This window comes from Sphaeramia orbicularis, chromosome 6 (assembly GCF_902148855.1).
Source record: "Sphaeramia orbicularis chromosome 6, fSphaOr1.1, whole genome shotgun sequence".
NCBI lineage: Eukaryota > Metazoa > Chordata > Actinopteri > Kurtiformes > Apogonidae > Sphaeramia > Sphaeramia orbicularis.
Genome location: NC_043962.1, coordinates 49906262 through 49927716, shown reverse-complemented (window position 1 = coordinate 49927716; position 21455 = coordinate 49906262). Strand labels below are relative to the sequence as shown.

Sequence of the window (21455 nt, the reverse complement as noted above, 5' to 3'; positions counted from 1 at the left end):
TATTGGTGTTTGTATGTCGGAACTGATGCCATTTTAGTAAAGGTAAATCTTTAGGGGGCGCAATAGTGCAAAATTGCAATTTCTTTTGATAAATGGGTGTAGGCCTGGGAGATAGACATCTGAGTCAAATTTGAGCCAAATCGGTGATTGTACGTCCGTTCTGATGCAATTTTCATAAAAATACATTTGTAGGGGGTGCAATAATGTGAAATTAATTTTTTTTTCAATAAATGGGTGTAGGACTTGGAGATAGACGTCTGAGTCAAATTTGACCCAAATCGTTGTTCATATGTTCGAACTGAAGCAATTTTAGTAAAGGTAAATTTGTAGGGGGTGCTATAGCACCAAATTTCAAATTTTTCCAATGAATGGGTGTAGGTCTGGGAGATTGAAGTCTGAGTCAAATTTGAGCGAAATCGGTGTTCGTATGTCTGAACTGATGCAATTTCCGTGAAAGTAAATTTGTAGGGGGCACTATTGAGCGAAATGGCAATTTCTTTTGATAAATGGGTGTAGGCCTGGGAGATAGACCACTGATTCAAATTTGAACCAAATCGGTGTTTGTATGTCTGAGCTGAAGCAATTTTTGTAATGGTAAATTTCTGAAGAAACTTTGCAACGTTTGCAACGTCATCACACAAAAACGGTGACACAATCCCAAAAATTCGGATAACTTTTGATGCCTCCCTTCTCTAGATACTGTACATTTTGAGCTCATTTGGCCAAACGGCCAAGGAGGAGATAGTTAAAATACGACGTAAGTGAAAACAATGACTCAGCACTTTGGAAATTTCAATCCAATATGGCCGACTTCCGGTTGGTTTAGGGGCGTGGCCATAATAATATTTTTTGTTTGTCTCCTGACGAAGAGTCTGTGAACCAATTTTCGTGGCTCTACGACAAACTTTACGTTGGACATGGTCCCTTTGGTGTAATGAATTTCCACTTTCAAGGGGGCGCTTGTAGGTGCAGTTTCTTAAAATTCTGTTTTGTGTCCAGTTCTTGAGCTAGAGTCATTGACGCGAGACTTCTTTGAAAGTTTGAACTATTTACTGAAGAAAATAGTTCACATTACAACAAAAATATTGCAAAAAATAAAGAATCTTTCATCCATTACAGGAGATCAGTAAAGCCTTGTAGTCATGGTCAAAGACTGTTGTGCTCTGACCCCCCTACTGGCTGATGCAGCTTACTGCTTTAACAAGTAAGACAATGCATATTCATAACCAAGCATATTAAAGATTAATGCTACAAATTAGGTAATTATTTCTTTGAACTTTCAACCAAAACATTGTACCTTACAAATTTAAACTAAAAAATAAATAAATAAATAAATAATAATCTGAGCAAGAACAATATAGCCATTTCTATGGCAACCAAATATTTGGCCTTATTTGAAAGCTCTCGAGGTCCCCCACATGTCTGTGGGGTCAGATGTCACGTGTCGTGCAGTTACACACACGTGACTGACCCCGACTGGGTGTGTCCCATTGACTCCCATTCATTCTTAGCAGGTGTAAATATGTGATTTGTGCACATGTCATGTACATGTTCGGAAAGATCTCAGTGCCGTGAATGTGAATATGTGTTAGAGTGGCAACAGCGGTGAAAGGCGACAGCGTCACTGGCGATTTCGTCCCCATGCGCGGAAAGCAGATTCAATAGGCCCTGCGCCGGCTTTACATGGCTCGGGCGTAATAAATAAAAATAATAATAATCTGAGCAAGAACAATATAGCCGTTTCTGTGGCAACCATGTATTTGGCCTTGTTTGAGCTCAAATTTGACCCCCTGAACATTTATTAAAACTCATCAAATTTTGCCCAAAATTCAGAAGTGTGTGAAATTGAATTTACATATAGGTTTCATAGATGTTGGTAAAGAAATGTTGTGGCAGCGCCCCCTTGAAAAGTGGAAATGCATTACGTCAATGGGACCACGTGCACTGTAAAGTTTGTCATAGAGCCACGAAAATCGGTAAACAGATTCATCATGAGGAGAAAAACAAAACATATTATGGCCATGCCCCAAAACCAACCTTTAGTCGGCCATATTAGATTGAAATTTCCAAAATGCTGAGTCAGCGTTTTTGCTGACGTCGTATTTTAACTATCTCCTCCTTGGGCGTCTGGCCGAATGAGCTCTGAATTAGTGTACAGTATCTAGAGAAGTGGGGCATCAAAAGTTAGCCGAATTTTTAGGATCGGTGTCACTGTTTTTGTGTGACAAGGTTGTAAACGTAAAGTTTTTTCTGAAATTTACCATTACAAAAATTGCTCAAGCTCAGACATACAAACACTGATTTGGCTAAAATTTCACTCAGACATCTCCCAGGCCTACACCCATTTATTGGAAGAAATTTTAATTTCACACTAAAGCGCCCCCAACAAAGTCACATTTACAAAAATGACTTCAGTTCGGTCATATGAACACTGATTTGGCTCAAGTTTGACTCAGACATCTATCTCCCAGGCCTACACTTATTTATCAAAATAAATTTAAATTTCCCACTACAGTGCCCCCTACAAGTTATTATTTTTTAGGCCCGAGCCAAGTAAAGCCGGCGCAGGGCCTACTGAGTCTGCAGTGGGCACAAAATCGCCAGTGATATGGTCGCCTTTCGCCACCGTCGCCACTCACACATATTCACATTCACGGCACTGAGAACATTCCAAAGGTGTATAGGACGTGCAAAAAAAACCGCATATTTACACCTGCTCAGAATGAATGGGAGTACATGGGCCACGCCCACTCGGGGTCAGTCACATGTGTAAGTGCACGACACGTGACATCTGACCCCACAGACATGTGGGGGACCTCGAGAGCTTTCAAATAAGGCTAAATACGTGGTTGCCATAGAGACGGCTATATTGTTCTTGCTCGGATTATTATTTGTATTTATTTATTTATTTATTTATTTATTTATTTATTTGTTTATTGTCTTATTTTTCTTTCTCCTGCGCTTTGATCTCAATTTTGACCCCCTGAACATTTACGAAAACTCACCAAAGTTTGCCCAAAATTCAGAAATGTGCAAAATTGAATTTACATATAGGTTTCATACATGTCAGTAAAGAAATGTTGCTGCAGCGCCACCTCGAAAAGTGAAAATGCATTACGTATATGGGAGCATGTCCAACATAAAGTTTGTCGTAGGGCCACAAAAATTGGTACACAGATTCATCATGAGGAGACAAACAAAAAATATTATTGTGGCCATGCCCCTAAACCAACTGGAAGTCGGCCATATTGGATTGAAATTTCCAAAATGCTGAGTCAGCGTTTTCGCTGACGTCGTATTTTAACTATCTCCTCCTTGGCCGTTTGGCCAAATGAGCTCAAAATCGGTGTACAGTACATCACCGATTTGGCTCAAATTTGACTCAGATGTCTATCTCCCAGGCCTACACCCATTTATCAGAAAAATTTTAAATTAGGTACTATAGCACCCCCTACATCTTTACCTTTACAATAATTGCTTCGGTTTGGACATACGAACACCAATTTTACTCAAATTTGAATCAGTTGTCAATCTCCCAGGCGTACACCCATTTATCAAAAGAAAATCCCATTTCACTCAGCAGCGCCCCCTACAAATTTACCTTCACAAAAATTGCATCAGTTCAGACATACGAACACCGATTTGGCTCAAATTTGAATCAGTGTTCAATCTCCCAGGCCTACACCCATTTGTCAGAAGACATTGAAAATTCACAAGATAGCGCCCCCTACAATTTGCTTTTACGAAAATTACATCAGTTCAGACATACAAACACTGATTTGGCTCAAATTTGACTCAGTGGTACATCTCCCAGGCCTACACCCATTCAATGGAAGAAATTGAATTTTGGCTGCATAGTGCCCCCTAAAGATTTACTTATACAAAAAGGTCTTTAGTTCATACATATGAACACCGATTTACCTCAAATTTGACTCAATTTTCAATCTCCCAGACCTACACCCATTCACCAGAAGACATTAAAATTTGGTGCTAGAGTGCCACCTGCTGAACGATGGACATACTTCTACTGGACGTGTCCATGGCGAGGGCCTTCAGATGCTGCTTGCAGCTTCAATTTTTAGGCCCGAGCCGAGTAAAGCCGGCGCAGGGCCTATCTAGTCTGCAGCGGGCGCATGGGGACGAAATCGCCAGTGACGCGATCGCCTTTCGTCACTGTCGCCACTCTCACACATATTCACATTCACGGCACTGAGACAGACGTGGGGGAGCTCGAGAGCTTTCAAATAAGGCCATATGTGGTTGCCATAGAAACGGCTATATTGTTCTAGCTCAGATTCTGATTTTTTTAGGCCCGAGCCGAGTAAAGCCGGCGCAGGGCCTATTGAGTCTGCAGCGGGCGCATGAGGACGAAATCGCCAGTGACGCGATCGCCTTTCGTCACTGTCGCCACTCTCACACATATTCACATTCACAGCACTGAGACAGACGTGGGGGAGCTCGAGAGCTTTCAAATAAGGCCATATTTGGTTGCCATAGAAACGGCTATATTGTTCTAGCTCAGATTCTGATTTTTTTAGGCCCGAGCCGAGTAAAGCCGGCGCAGGGCCTACTGAGTCTGCAGTGGGCGCATGGGGACGAAATCGCCAGTGACGCGGTCGCCTTTCGCCACTGTCGCCACTCTCACACATATTCACATTCACGGCACTGAGACCTTTCCGAAGTTGTACATGACATGTGCACAAGTCACATATTTACACCTGCTCAGAATGAATGGGAGTAAATGGGACACGCCCACTCAGGGTTGGTTACGTGGGTGTAAGTGCACGACACGTGACATCTGACCCCACAGACATGTGGGGGAGCTCGAGAGCTTTCAAATAAGGCCAGATATGTGGTTGCCATAGAAACGGCTATATTGGTCTTGCTCAGATTCTTATTATTTTTATTTTTAGGCCCGAGCCGAGTAAAGTCGGCGCAGGGCCTATTGAGTCTGCAGTGGGCGCATGGGGACGAAATCGCCAGTGACGCGGTTGCCTATCGCCACTGTCGCCACTCTCACACATATTCACATTCACGGCACTGAGACCTTTCCGAAAATGTACATGACATGTGCACAAGTCGCATATTTACACCTGCTCAGAATGAATGGGAGTCAATGGGACACGCCCACTTGGGTTCAGTCATGTGGGTGTAAGTGCACAACACGTGACATCTGACCCCACAGACATGTGGGGGACCTCGAGAGCTTTCACATAAGGCCAAATATGTGGTTGTCATAGAAACGGCTATATTGTTCTTGCTCAGATTCTTATTTTTCTTTATTAGGCCCAAGCCGAGTAAAGCCGGCGCAGGGCCTATTGAGTCTGCGGTGGGCGCATGGGGACGAAATCGCCAGTGACGCGGTCGCCTTTCGCCACTGTCACCACTCTCACACATATTCACATTCACGGCACTGAGACCTTTCCGACGATGTACATGACATGTGCACAAATCACATATTTACACCTGCTCAGAATGAATGGGAGTCAATGGGACACGCCCACTCGGGGTCAGTCACATGGGTGTAAGTGCACGACACGTGACATCTGACCCCACAGACATGTGGGGGAGCTCGAGAGCTTTCAAATAAGGCCAAATACGTGGTTGCCACGGAAATGGCTATATTGTTCTTGCTCAGATTATTTATTATTAGGCCCGAGCCGAGTAAAGCCGACGCAGGGTGTATTGAGTTTGCAGTGGGCGCATGGGGACGAAATCACCAGTGACGCGGTCGCCTTTCGCCACTGTCGCCACTCTCATACACATTCACGGCACTGAGACCTTTCCGAAGATGTACATGACATGTGCACAAATCGCATATTTACACCTGCTCAGAATGAATGGGACTCAATGGGACACGCCCACTCGGGGTCAGTCACATGTGTGTAAGTGCACGACATATAGCATCTGACCCCACACATGTGGGGGACTTTGAGAGCTTTCAAATAAGGTCAAATACGTGGTTACCACGGAAACGGCTATATTGTTCTTGCTCAGATTATTATTATTTTTAGGCCCGAGCCGAGTAAAGCCGGCGCAGGGCCTATTGAGTCTGCAGTGGGCGCATGGGGACGAAATCGCCAGTGACGCGGTCGCCTTTCGCCACTTTCGCCACTCTCACACATATTCACATTCACGGCACTGAGACCTTTCCGAAGTTGTACATGACGTGCACAAGTCACATATTTACACCTGCTCAGAATGAATGGGAGTCAATGGGACACGCCCACTCAGGGTTGGTTACGTGGGTGTAAGTGCACGACACGTGACATCTGACCCCACAGACATGTGGGGGAGCTCGAGAGCTTTCAAATAAGGCCAGATATGTGGTTGCCATAGAAACGGCTATATTGTTCTTGCTCAGATTCTTATTATTTTTATTTTTAGGCCCGAGCCGAGTAAAGTCGGCGCAGGGCCTATTGAGTCTGCAGTGGGCGCATGGGGACAAAATCACCAGTGACGCGGTTGCCTTTCGCCACTGTCGCCACTCTCACACATATTCACATTCACGGCACTGAGACCTTTCCGAAAATGTACATGACGTGCACAAGTCGCATATTTACACCTGCTCAGAATGAATGGGAGTCAATGGGACACGCCCACTCGGGGTCAGTCACATGGGTGTAAGTGCACGACACGTGACATCTGACCCCACAGACATGTGGGGGACCTCGAGAGCTTTCACATAAGGCCAAATATGTGGTTGTCATAGAAACGGCTATATTGTTCTTGCTCAGATTCTTATTTTTCTTTATTAGGCCCAAGCCGAGTAAAGCCGGCGCAGGGCCTATTGAGTCTGCGGTGGGCGCATGGGGACGAAATCGCCAGTGACGCGGTCGCCTTTCGCCACTGTCGCCACTCTCACACATATTCACATTCACGGCACTGAGACCTTTCCGACGATGTACATGACGTGCACAAATCGCATATTTACACCTGCTCAGAATGAATGGGAGTCAATGGGACACGCCCAGTCGGGGTCAGTCACGTGGGTGTAAGTGCAAGACACGTGACATCCGACCCCAAAGACATGTGGGGGACCTCGAGAGCTTTCAAATAAGGCCAAATACGTGGTTGCCATAGAAACGGCTATATTGTTCTTGCTCAGATTATTATTATTTTTTAAATTTTTTTTATTTTTAGGCCCGAGCCGAGTAAAGCCGGCGCAGGGCCTATTGAGTCTGCAGTGGGCGCATGGGGACGAAATCGCCAGTGACGCGGTCGCCTTTTGCCACTGTCGCCACTCTCACACACATTCACATTCACGGCACTGAGACCTTTCCGAAGATGTATATGACATGTGCACAAATCGCATATTTACACCTGCTCAGAATGAATGGGAGTCAATTGGACACGCCCACTCGGGGTCAGTCACATGGGTGTAAGTGCACGACACGTGACATCTGACCCCACAGACATGTGCGGGAGCTCGAGAGCTTTCAAATAAGGCCAAATACGTGGTTGCCACGGAAATGGCTATATTGTTCTTGCTCAGATCATTTATTATTAGGCCCGAGCCGAGTAAAGCCAACGCAGGGTGTATTGAGTTTGCAGTGGGCGCATGGGGACGAAATCACCAGTGACGCGGACGCCTTTCGCCACTGTCGCCACTCTCATACACATTCACATTCACGGCACTGAGACCTTTCCGAAGATGTACATGACGTGCACAAATGCCATATTTACACCTGCTCAGAACGAATGGGACTCAATGGGACACGCCCACTCGGGGTCAGTCACATGTGTGTAAGTGCACGACATATAGCATCTGACCCCACACCCATGTGGGGGACTTTGAGAGCTTTCAAATAAGGCCAAATACGTGGTTACCACGGAAACGGCTATATTGTTCTTGCTCAGATTATTATTATTTTTAGGCCCGAGCCGAGTAAAGCCGGCGCAGGGCCTATTGAGTCTGCAGTGGGCGCATGGGGACGAAATCGCCAGTGACGCAGTCGCCTTTCGCCACTGTCGCCACTCTCACACATATTCACATTCACGGCACTGAGACCTTTCCGAAGTTGTACATGACATGTGCACAAGTCACATATTTACACCTGCTCAGAATGAATGGGAGTCAATGGGACACGCCCACTCAGGGTTGGTTAAGTGGGTGTAAGTGCACGACACGTGACATCTGACCCCACAGACATGTGGGGGAGCTCGAGAGCTTTCAAATAAGGCCAGATATGTGGTTGCCATAGAAACGGCTATATTGTTCTTGCTCAGATTCTTATTATTTTTATTTTTAGGCCCGAGCCGAGTAAAGTCGGCGCAGGGCCTATTGAGTCTGCAGTGGGCGCTGACGTCGTATTTTAACTATCTCCTCCTTGGCCGTTTGGCCAAATGAGCTCAAAATCAGTGTACAGTATCTAGAGAAGTGGGGCATCAAAAGTTAGCCAAATTTTTTGGATAGGTGTCACCATTTTTGTGTGACGACGTCGCAAACTTTGTAAAGTTTCTTCGTGAATTTACCATTACAAAAATTGCTTCAGCTCAGACATACGAACACCGATTTGGCTGAATTTTGACTCAGACGTCCATCTCCAAGGCCTACACCCATTTATTAAAAGAAATTGAAATTTCGCACTATAGCGCCCCCTACAAATGTACATTTAAGAAAATGAAATCAGTTCGGACATACGAGCACCAATTTGGCTCAAATTTGACTCAGACATCTATCTCCTAGGCCTACACCCATTTATCAGAAATATTTGAAATTCGTTGCCATAGCGCCCCCTACAATTTTACCTTTACGAAAATTACTTCACGTTAGACATACGAATACCAATTTGGCTCAAATTTGAATGAGTTGTCAGTCTCCCAAGCCTACACCTATTTATCAAAAGAAATTGCAACTTCGCTCAGTAGCGCCCCCTACAAATTTACCTTCACGAAAATTGCATTAATTCGGACATACAAACACTGATTTAGCTCAAATTTGACTCAGTGGTACATCTCGCAAACCTACACCCATTCAATGGTAGAAATTTATTTTTAGCTGCATAGCACCCCCTACAGATTTACTTATCCAAAACTTTCTTTAGTTCGGACATACAAAGATTTGCCTCAAATTTGAATCAGTTGTCGATCTCCCAGGCCTACACCCATTCATCAGAAGACATTGAAATTTGGTGCTAGAGCACCACCTGCTCAACGATGGACATACTTCTACTGGACGTGCCAGTGGCGAGGGCCTTTAGATGCCGCTTGCGGCTTTAATTTTTCTTTCTCCTGCACTTTGAGCTCAATTTTGACCCCCAGAACATTTACGAAAACTCACCAAATTTTGCCCAAAATTCAGAAATGTGCAAAATTGAATTTACATGTAGGTTTCGTAGATGTCGGTAAAAGAAATGTTGCGGCAGCGCCCCCTTGAAAAGTGGAAATGCATTACGTCAATGGGAGCATGTCCAACATAAAGTTTGCCGTAGAGCCACGAAAATCATCACACAGATTCATCATGAGGAGACAAAAAAAATATGTTATTGTGGCCACGCCCCTAAACCAACCGGAAGTCGGCCATATTGGATTGAAATTTCAAAAAGGCTGAGTCAGCATTTTCGCTGACATCGTATTTTAACTATCTCCTACTAAGCCATTTGGCCAAATGAGCTCAAAATTGGCATACAGTATCTAGAGTAGTGGGGCATCAAAAGTTAGCCGAATTTTTTGGATTGGTGTCACCATTTTTGTGTGACAACGTCTCAAACTTTGCAAAGTTTCTTCGCAAATTTACCATTACAAAAATTGCTTCAGCTCAGACATACGAACACCTATTTGGCTCAAATTTGACTCAGATGTCTATCTCCCAGGCCTACACATATTTATATGAAAAATTTGAAATTTGGTTTCATAGTGCCCCCTACAATTTTACCTTTACGAAAATTACTTCACTTCAGACATACCAACACCAATTTGGCTCAAATTTGAATCAGTTTTCAATCTGCCAGGCCTACACCCATTTATCAGAAGAAATTGCCATGTCACTCAATAGCGCCCCCTACAAATTCACCTTCACGAAAATTGTATCACCTCGGAAAAATGAACACCGATTTGGCTCAAATTTGACTAAGTGGTACATCTCGCAGGCCTACACCCATTCAATGGAAGAAATTTAATTTTAGCTGCATAGCGCCCAGTACAGATTTACTTATACAAAAATTTCCTTACTTCGGACATACGAGCAATGATTTCCATCAAATTTTAATCAGTTGTCAATCTCCCAGCCCACACTCATTCATTAGAAGAAACTGAAATTTGGTGCTAGAGCGCCACCTACTGAACGATGGACATACTTCTACTTAATGTGCCCGTGGCGAGGGCCTTTAGATGCCGCTTGCGGCTTTAATTTTATTTATTATTGTTCTTCTCCTGCTCTTTGAGCTCAAATTTGACCCCCTGAAAATTTACGAAAACTCACCAAATGTTGCACAAAATTCAGAAGTGCGAGAAATTGAATTTACATATAGGTTTCGTAGATGTCTGTAAAGAAATGTTGCCGCAGCGCCCCCTTGAAAACTGGAAATGCATTACCCCAATGGGAGCACGTCCAACGTAAAGTTTGTTGTAGAGCCACGAAAATCGGTACACAGATTCATCATGAGGAGACAAACAAAAAATATTATTGTGGCTATGCCCCAAAACCAACCCTTAGTCGGCCATATTGGATTGAAATTTCCAAAATGCTGAGTCAGCGTTTTCGCTGACGTCGTATTTTAACTATCTCCTCTTTGGCCGTTTGGCCAAATGAGCTCAAAATCGGTGTACAGTATCTAGACAAGTGGGGCATCAAAAGTTAGCCGAATTTTTTGGATAGGTGTCACCATTTTTTTGTGACGACGTCGCAAACTTTGCAAAGTTTCTTCGTGAATTTACCATTACAAAAATTGCTTCAGCTCAGACATACGAACACCGATTTGGCTGAAATTTGACTCAGACATCTTTCTCCAAGGCCTACACCCATTTATTAAAAGAAATTGAACTTTTGCACTATAGCGCCCCCTACAAATGTACATTTACAAAAATGAAATCGGTTCGGACATACGAGCACCAATTTGGCTCAAATTTGACTCAGACATCTTTCTCTCCGGCCTACACCTATTTGTCAAAAGAAACTGAAATTTTGAACTACAGCGCCCCCTACAAAAATTTTTAATATTTTTTTATTAAAATTTCTTCAGTTCGGACATACGAACACCGATTTGGCTCAAATTTGACTCAGACATCTGTCTCCGAGGCCTACACCTATTTGTCAAAAGAAACTGAAATTTTGCACTACAGCACCCCCTACAAAAATTTGTAATATTTTTTTATTAAAATTTCTTCAGTTCGGACATACGAACACCGATTTGGCTCAAATTTGACTCAGACGTCTATCTCCCAGGCCTACACCCATTTATCAGAAATATTTCAAATTCGGTGTCATAGCGCCCCCTACAATTTTACCTTTACGAAAATTACTTCACGTTAGACATACAAATACATATTTGGCTCAAATTTGAATCAGTTGTCAGTCTCCCAGGCCTACACCTATTTATCAAAAGAAATTGCCACTTCGCTCAGTAGCGCCCCCTACAAATTTACCTTAACGAAAATTGCATCAATTCGGACATACGAACACTGATTTAGCTCAAATTTGACTCAGTGGTACATCTCGCAAACCTACACCCATTCAATGGTAGACATTTATTTTTAGCTGCATAGCGCCCCCTACAGATTTACTTATACAAAACTTTCTTTAGTTCGGACATAAAGACAAAGATTTGCCTCAAATTTGACTCAGTTGTTGATCTCCCAGGCCTACACCCATTCATCAGAAGACATTGAAATTTGGTGCTAGAGTGCCACCTGCTGAACGATGGACATACTTCTACTGGACGTGCCCATGGTGAGGGCCTTTAGATGCCGCTTGTGGCTTTAATTTTTTTTTTTTAATTTATTTTTCTTCTCCTGCTCTTTGAGCTCAAATTTGACCCCCTGAACATTTACGAAAACTCACCAAATTTTGCCCAAAATTCAGAAGTGCGAGAAATTGAATTTACATATAGGTTTCGTAGATGTCGGTAAAGAAATGTTGCGGCAGCGCCCCCTTGAAAAGTGGAAATGCATTACGCCAATGGGAGCACGTCCAATGTAAAGTTTGTTGTAGAGCCACGAAAATCGGTACACAGATTCATCATGAGGAGACAAACAAAAAATATTATTGTGGCCACGCCCCAAAACCAACCCTTAGTCGGCCATATTGGATTGAAATTTCCAAAATGCTGAGTCAGCGTTTTCGCTGACGTTGTATTTTAACTATCTCCTACTAAACCGTTTGGACAAATGAGCTCAAAATCGGTGTACAGTATCTAGAGAAGTGGGGAATCAAAAGTTAGTCGAATTTTTTGAATCGGTATCACCGTTTTTTTACGACGAGGCTGCAAACTTTGCGAAGTTTTTTTGAAAATTTGCCATCACAAAAATTGGTATAGCTTAGACATACAAACACCGATTTGGCTGAAATTTGACACAGGTGTCTATCTCCAAGGCCTACACCCATTTATTAAAAGAAATTGAAATTTTGCACTATAGCGCCCCTACAAATGTACATTTTCAAAAATGAAATCAGTTCGGACATACGAGCACCGATTTGACTCAAATTTGACTTAGTGGTACATCTCGCAGGCCTACACCCATTCAATGGAACACGTTGAATTTTGGCTCATAGCGCCCCCTACAGATTTATTTCTACAAAATTTTATTCAGTTCGGACATACGAACACTGATTTGTCTCAAATTTGAGTCAATTGTCAATCTCTCAGGCCTACACCCATTCATCAGAAGACACAAAATTTGGTGCATTTACGAAAACTCACCAAATTTTGCCCAAAATTCAGAAATATGCAAAATTGAATTTACATACAGGTTTCGTAGATGTCGGTAAAGAAATGTTGCTGCAGCACCCCCTTGAAAAGTGGAAATGCATTACGTCAATGGGAGTACGTCCAAAATAAAGTTTGTCGTAGAGCCACGAAAATCGGTAGACAGATTCATCATGAGGAGATAAACAAAAAATTATTGTGGCCACGCCCCTTAACCAACCGGAAGTCTGCCATATTGGATTGAAATTTCCAAAATGCTGAGTCAGCGTTTTCGCTGACGTCATATTTTAACTATCTCCTCCTTGGCCGTTTTGCCAGATGAGCTCAAAATCGGTGTACAGTATCTAGCGAAGTGGGGCATGAAAAGTTGAAATGTTAGCCGAATTTTTTGGATTGGTGTCACCATTTTTGTGTGACAACGTCGCAAACTTTGCAAAGTTTCTTTGCGAATTTACCATTACAAAAATTGCTTCAGCTCAGACATACGAACACCGATTTGGCTCAAATTACACTCAGACGTCCATCTCCCAGGCCTACACTCATTTATTAAAAGAATTTGAAATTTCGCTCTATAGCGCCCCCTACAAATGTACATTTACAAAAATGATATCAGTTTGGAGATACGAACACCGATTTGGCTCAAATTTTACTCAGACATCTTTCTCCCAGGCCTACACCTACTTGTCAAAAGAAACTGAAATTTCACACTACAGCGCCCCCTACAAGGTTTTTTTTTTTTTTTTATTAAAATTGCTTCAGTTCGGACATACGAACACCAGTTTGGCTCAAATTTGACTCAGACGTCTATCTCTCAGGCCTACACCCATTTATCAGAAAAATTTGAAATTTGCGCCCCCTACAATTTTACCTTTATGAAAATTACTTTACTTCAGACATACGAACACCAGTTTGGCTCAAATTTGAATCAGTTGTCAATCTCCCAGGCCTACACCCATTTATCAAAAGAAATTGCTATTTCGCTCACTAGCGCCCCCTACAATTTCACCTTCACGAAAATTGCATCACCTCGGACATATGAACACCGATTTGGCTCAAATTTGACTCAGTGGTACATCTTGCAGGCCTACACCCATTCAATTGAAGAAATTTATTTTAGCTGCATAGCGCCCCCTACAGATTTACTTATACAAAAATTTCCTTAGTTCGGACATACAAGCAATGATTTCCCTCAAATTTGAATCAGTTGTCAATCTCCCAGGCCGACACCCATTCATCAGAAGACACTGAAATTTGGTGCTAGAGCGCCACCTGCTCAATGATGTGCATACTTCCACTGGACGTGCCCTCTGCGAGGGCCTTTAAATTCCGCTTGCGGCTTTAATTATTTTTATTTTTTATTTATTTTTATTTTTTTGTCTTATTTTTCCTTCTCCTGTGCTTTGAGCTCAATTTTAACCCCCTGAACATTTACGAAAACTCACCAAATTTTGCACAAAATTCAGAAGTGCGAGAAATATAATTTACATATAGGTTTCGTAGATGTCGGTAAAGAAATGTTGCTGCAGCGCCCCCTTGAAAAGTGGAAATGCATTGCGCCAATGGGAGCGCGTCCAACATGAAGTTTGTCGTAGAGCCACGAAAATCACTACACAGATTCATCATGAGGAGACAAACAAAAAATATTTGATGGCCACGCCCCTAAACCAACCCTTAGTCGGCCATATTGGATTGAAATTTCCAAAATGCTGAGTCAGTGTTTTCGCTGACGTTGTATTTTAACTATCTCCTACTAAGCCGTTTGGACAAATGAGCTCAAAATTGGTGTACAGTATCTAGAGAAGTGGAGAATCAAAAGTTAGCCGAATTTTTTGAATCGGTGTCACTGTTTTTGTGCGACGAGGTTGCAAACTTTGCGAAGTTTTTTCGAAAATTTTCCATGACAAAAATTGCTTCAGCTAAGACATACAAACACCGATTTGGCTCAAATTTGACTCAGACGTCTATCTCGCAGGCCTACACCCACTTATTAAAAGAAACTAAAATTTCGCACTACAGCGCCCCCTACAAATGTACATTTACAAAAATGACATCAGTTCGGAGATACGAACACCAATTTGGCTCAAATTTGACTCAGACATCTGTCTCCCAGGCCTACACCTATTTGTCAAAAGAAACTGAAATGTTGCGCTACAGCGCCCCCTACAAGTTTTTTAAATTTTTTTTATTAAAATTGCTTCAGTTCAGACATACGAACACCAATTTGGCTCAAATTTGACTCAGACGTCTATCTCTCAGGCCTACACCCATTTATCAGAAAAAAATTGAAATTTGGCGCTATAGCACTCCCTCCAATTTTACCTTTACGAAAATTACTTCACTTCAGACATACGAACACAAATTTGGCTCAAATTTGAAGCAGTTGCCAATCTCCCAGGCCTACACCCATTCAGAAAAAGAAATTGCCATTTTGCTCAGTGGCGCCCCCTACAAATTTACCTTCACAATAATTGCATCAATTCAGACATACGAACACCGATTTGGCTCAAATTTGAATCATTTGTCAATCTCCCAGGCCTACACCCATTTATCAAAAGAAAATGCCATTTTGCACAATAGCACCCCCTTCAAATTTACCTTCACGAAAATTGCATCAGTTCGGACATACGAACACTGATTTGGCTCAAATTTGACTCAGTGGTACATCTCGCAGGCCTACACCCATTCAATGGAACAAATTGAATTTATGCTCCGTAGCGCCCCCTACAGATTTATTTATAAAAAAATTTTTTAGTTCGGACATATGAACACTGATTAGTCTCAAATTTGAGTCAATTGTCAATCTCCCAGGCCTACACCCATTCATTAGAAAACACAAAATTTGGGGCTAGAGCGTCACCTGCTGAACGACGGACACTTTAGATGCCGCATGCGGCTTTAATTAGGCCCGAGCCGAGTAAAGCCGGCGCAGGGCCTATTGAGTCTGCAGTGGGCGCATGGGGACGAAATCGCCAGTGATGCGGTTGCCTTTCGCCACTGTCGCCACACTCACACATATTCACATTCACGGCACTGAGACCTTTCCGAAGATGTACATGACATGTGCACAAGTCGCATATTTCCACCTGCTCAGAATGAATGGGAGTCAATGGGCCACGCCAAGTCGGGGTGAGTCACGTGGGTGTAAGTGCACGACACGTGACATCCGACCCCAAAGACATGTGGGGGAGCTCGAGAGCTTTCATATAAGGCCAAATATGTGGTTGCCATAGAAACGGCTATATTGTTCTTGATTATTATTATTTTTTTTATTTTTTTTTCTTTCTCCTGCGCTTTGAGCTCAATTTTGACCCCCTGAACATTTACAAAAACTCACCAAATTTTGCACAAAATTCAGAAATGTGCAAAATTGAATTTAAATATAGGTTTCGTAGATGTCGGTAAAGAAATATTGCGGCAGCGCCCCCTTGAAAACTGGAAATGCATTGCGCCAATGGGAGCACGTCCAACATATTTATCTAAAGAATCTGAAATTTTGCAATACAGCGCCCCCTACAAAAATTTTTAATATTTTTTTTAATTAAAATTGTTTCAGTTCGGACATACAAACACCGATTTAGCTCAAATTTGACTCAGATGTCTATCTCCCAGGCCTACACCTATTTATATGAAAAATTTGAAATTTGGGACCATAACGCCCCCAACAATTCTACCTTTACGAAAATTACTTCACTTCAGACATACGAACATCAATTTGGCTGAAATTTGAATCAATTGTCAATCTCCCAGGCCTACACCCATTTATCAGAAGAAATTGCCATGTCGCTCAATAGCGCCCCCTACAAATTTACCTTCACGAAAATTGCATTAATTCGGACATACCAACACCGAATTTGCTCAAATTTGACTCAGTGGTACATCTCGCAGGCCTACACCCAGTCAATGTAAGAAATTTAATTTTAGCTGCATAGCGCCCCCTACAGATTTACTTATACAAAATTTTCTTTAGTTTGGACATATGAACAAAGATCCGCCTCAAATTTGAATCAGCTGTCAATCTTCCAGTCCTACACCCATTCATCAGAAGACATTGAAATTTGGTGCTAGAGCGCCACCTGCTGAACGATGGACATACTTCTACTGGACGTGCCCATCGCGAGGGCCTTAAGATGCCGCTTGCTGCTTTAATTTTTTTTTTTTTTTGTCTTATTTTTCTTTCTCCTGCGCTTTGAGCTCAATTTTGACCCCCTGAACATTTATGAAAACTCACCAAATTTTGCACAAAATTCAGAAATGTGCAAAATTGAATTTACATATAGGTTTCGTAGATGTCGGTAAAGAAATGTTGCTGCAGCGCCCCCTTAAAAACTGGAAATGCATTACGTCAATGGGAGCATGTCCAACATAAAGTTTTTTCGTAGAGCCACGAAAATCGGTACACAGATTTATCATGAGGAGACAAACAAAAAATATTATTGTAGCCATGCCCCTAAACCAACCGGAAGTCGGCCATATTGGATTGAAATTTCCAAAATGCTGAGTCATTGTTTTCGCTGACGTTGTATTTTAACTATCTCCTACAAAACCGTTTGGACAAATGAGCTCAAAATCGGTGTACAATATCTAGAGAAGTGGGGCATCAAAAGTTAGCCGAATTTTTTGAATCGGTGTCACCGTTTTTTTGTGACGAGGCTGCAAACTTTGCAAAGTTTTTTCGAAAATTTGCCATCGCAAAAGTTTCTATAGCTTAGACATACAAACACCGATTTGGCTGAAATTTGACTCAGACGTCCAACTCCAAGGCCTACACCCATTTATTGAAAGCAATTGAAATTTCGCACTATAGCGCCCCCTACAAATGTACATTTACAAAAATGACATCAGTTTGGACATACGAACACCGATTTGGCTCAAATTTGACTCAGACATCTGTCTCCCAGGCCTACACCTATTTGTCAAAAAGAAACTGAAATTTTTTTACGACAGCACTCCCTACAAAAATTTTTAATATTTTTTTACTAAAATTGCGTCAGTTCGGACATACGAACACCGATTTGGCTCAAATTTGACTCAGACGTGTATCTCTCAGGCCTACACCCATTTATCAGAAAAATTTTAAATTTGGTGCCATAGCGCCCCCTACAATTTTACCTTTACGAAAATTACTTCACGTTAGACATACGAACACCAGTTTGGCTCAAATTTGAATCAGTTGTCAGTCTCCCAGGCCTACACCCATTTATCCAAAGAAATTGCCACTTTGCTCAATAGCACCCCCTACAAATTTACCTTCACGAAAATTGCATCAATTTGGACATACGAACACCGATTTGGCTCACATTTGACTCAGTGGTAAATCTCACAGGCCTACACCTATTCAATGGAAGAAATTTAATTTTAGCTGCATAGCGCCCCCTACAGATTTACTTTACAAAAATTTATTTAGTTTGAACATACAAACAAAGATTTGCCTCAAATTTGAATCAGTTGTCAATCTCCCAGGCCTACACCCATTCATCAGAAGACATTGAAATTTGGTGGAAGAGCGCAACCTGCTGAACGATGGACATACTTCTACTGGACGTGCCCGTGGCGAGGGTCTTTAGATGCCGCTTGCGGCTTTAATTTTTCTTTCTCCTGCACTTTGAGCTCAAATTTGACCCCCTGAACATTTACGAAAACTCACCAAATTTTACCTAAAATTCAGAAATGTGCAAAATTGAGTTTACGTATAGGTTTCGTAGATGCCAGTTAAGAAATGTTGTGACAGCGCCCCCTTGAAAAGTGGAAATACATTACGTCACTGGGGGCACGTCCAACATAAAGTTTGTCATAGAGCCATGAAAATTGGTACACAGAATCATCATGAGGAGACAAACAAAAAATATTATTGTGGCCACGCCCGTAAACCAACCGGAAGTCGGCCATATTGGATTGAAATTTCCAAAATGCTGAGTCAGCGTTTTCGCTGACGTCGTATTTTAACTATCTCCTCCTTGGCCGTTTGGCCAAATGAGCTGAAAATTGGTGTACAGTATCTAGAGATGTGGGGTATCAAAAGTTGACCGTGTGACGACGTCGTAAACTTTGCAAAGTTTCTTCGGGAATTTACCATTAAAAAATTGCTTCAGCTCAGACATGCGAACACCGATTTGGCTCAAATTTGACTCAGACATCTATTTCCCAGGCCTACACCCATTTATTAAAAGAAATTGAAATTTCGCAAAATAGCGCCCCCTACAAATGTACATTTACAAAAATGACATCAGTTCGGAGATACGAACACCGATTTGGCTCAAATTTTACTCAGACATCTGTCTCCCAGGCCTACACCTATTTGTCAAAAGAAACTGAAATTTTGCACTACAGCGCCCCCTACAAGTTTTTTTTACATTTTTTTATTAAAATTGCTTCAGTTCGGACATACGAACACCCATTTGGCTCAAATTTGACTCAGACATCTATCTCTCAGGCCTACACCCATTTATCAGAAAAAATTGAAATTTGGCGCTATAGCTCCCCCTACAATTTTACCTTGACGAAAATTACTTCACTTCAGACATACGAACACCAATTTGGCTCAAACTTGAATCAGTTGTTAATCTCCCAGGCCTACACCCATTTATCAAAAGAAAATGCCATTTTGCGCAATAGCGCCCCCTACAAATTTACCTACATGAAAATTGCATCAGCTCGGACATACGAACACCGATTTGGCTCAAATTTGACTCAGTAGTACATCTCGCAGGCCTACACCCATTCAAAGGAAGAAATTTAATTTTAGCTGCATAGCGCCCCCTACAGATTTACTTATACAAAAATTTCTTTAGTTCGGACATACAAACAAAGATTTGCCTCAAATTTGATTCAGTAATCAATCTCCCAGGCCTACACCCATTCATCAGAAGACATTGAAATTTGGGGCTAGAGCGCCACCTGCTGAACGATGGACATACTTCTACTGGACGTGCCCGTGGCGAGGGCCTTTAGATGTCGCTTGCGGCTTTAATTTTAATTAGAATTGCTTCAGTTCGGACATACAAACACCGATTTGGCTCAAATTTGACTCAGACGTCTGTCTCCCAGACCTACACCCATTTATCAGAAAAATTTGAAATTTGGTGCTATAGCGCCCCCTACAACTTTACCTTTACAATATTGGCTTCAGTTTGGACATACGACAACCGATTTGACTCAAATTTGAATCAGTTGTCAATCTCCCAGGCCGCTATTGAATGAAATGGCAATTTCTTTTGATAAATGGGTATTTATCAAAAGAAATTGCCATTTCACTCAATAGCGCCCCCTACAAATTTACATTCACTAAAATTTCATCAGTTCGGACATACAAAAACCGATTTGGCTCAAATTTGACTCAGTGGTAGATCTCACAGGCCTACACCCATTCAATGGAACAAATTGAATTTTGGCTCCATAGCACCCCCTACAGATTTATTTATACAAAAATGTGTTCAATTTGGACATACGAACACTAATTTGTCTCAAATTTGAATCAGTTGTCAATCTCCCAGGCCTACACCCATTCATCAGAAGAAATTAAAATCTGGTGCTTGAGCACCAACTTCTGAACGATGGACATTGCAATATTTTGTCATGATATGCACATATAATTCCAAATTATTTTACACAGTCCTATGAAACTTAGCAACGTTGAAGAACTCATAGCTGAAGATCAGGAACTTCTGAAAAACAGATGTGAATTGCAACAAATATCGTCTGAAACAACCATATGTTTGCTATATGTGACTATCATGACAAAATATTGCAATGTTACCATAACTAGAAAAAAAAGAATTACCCCCTCCCAGAAATCATGTATATACTCACACTTTAAGTTTGTGTACATAATCCAATTTATGACATTGGTCTTCGAGACCCAGATGATCTCCAATAGTGCATGGAACTAAGACTGCTGAAAAAGCCATCACTGCTTTAGTGTCCAACAGGCAGGGCTGTTTTGATTGAACTGAATAAAATGTCAGAGCAATCAGATTTATATAGTCAATGATGATGTCAGAGAAATCCCCCTACAAAGTTACCTTTATGAAAATTGCATCAGTTCAGACACACTAATACCAATTTGACTCAAATTTGACTCAGTGGTCCATCTCACAGGCCACCCATTCATTGGAAGAAATTGAATTTTGGCTGCACAGCACCCCCTACAGATTTAACTATACAAAAATTTCTTTCATTCGGACATACAAACACCAATTTACCTCAATTGACTAATTGACTAATTTTAATCAGTTGTCAGTCTCACAGGCCTACAACCATTCATCAGAAGACATTAAAATTTATTGTTAGAGTGCCCCCTACTGAACAATGTATTACTATGTATTACTATATGTACTTGTACAGGATGTGCCCGTGGCGAGGGCCTTTCAATGCCGCTTTTGGCTTTAATTATGTGTACTATTTAATGGATGGCATACCAGTGCCTCTAATGTTACTACATGTCAAGAGTACAAAAGATGTACTTTTTTACATTCAAAGCTCAGTTACAGTCCTCTGTTTGTTCTTCAGGTCTAGCTGGATTTGCTAGACTGTGTGCTGGTGACCAGTATGAGGTTAGTTTCTTTGTGTTCTCTCATCAATGCACCCTCATAA

General features: G+C 41.9%; 1 protein-coding gene across 3 annotated transcripts in view; it reads left to right on the top strand.

The window, feature by feature from the left end:
* Positions 1–21455, top strand: part of LOC115420819 (rho family-interacting cell polarization regulator 1-like) — a 186691-nt gene that overhangs the window by 111795 nt on the left and 53441 nt on the right. For all 3 annotated transcript variants that reach the window (XM_030136365.1, XM_030136364.1, XM_030136363.1), the window contains one exon: positions 21372–21415. In XM_030136365.1, coding sequence (XP_029992225.1) covers positions 21372–21415 — 44 coding nt within the window. The remainder of the gene's footprint in view (positions 1–21371; positions 21416–21455) is intronic.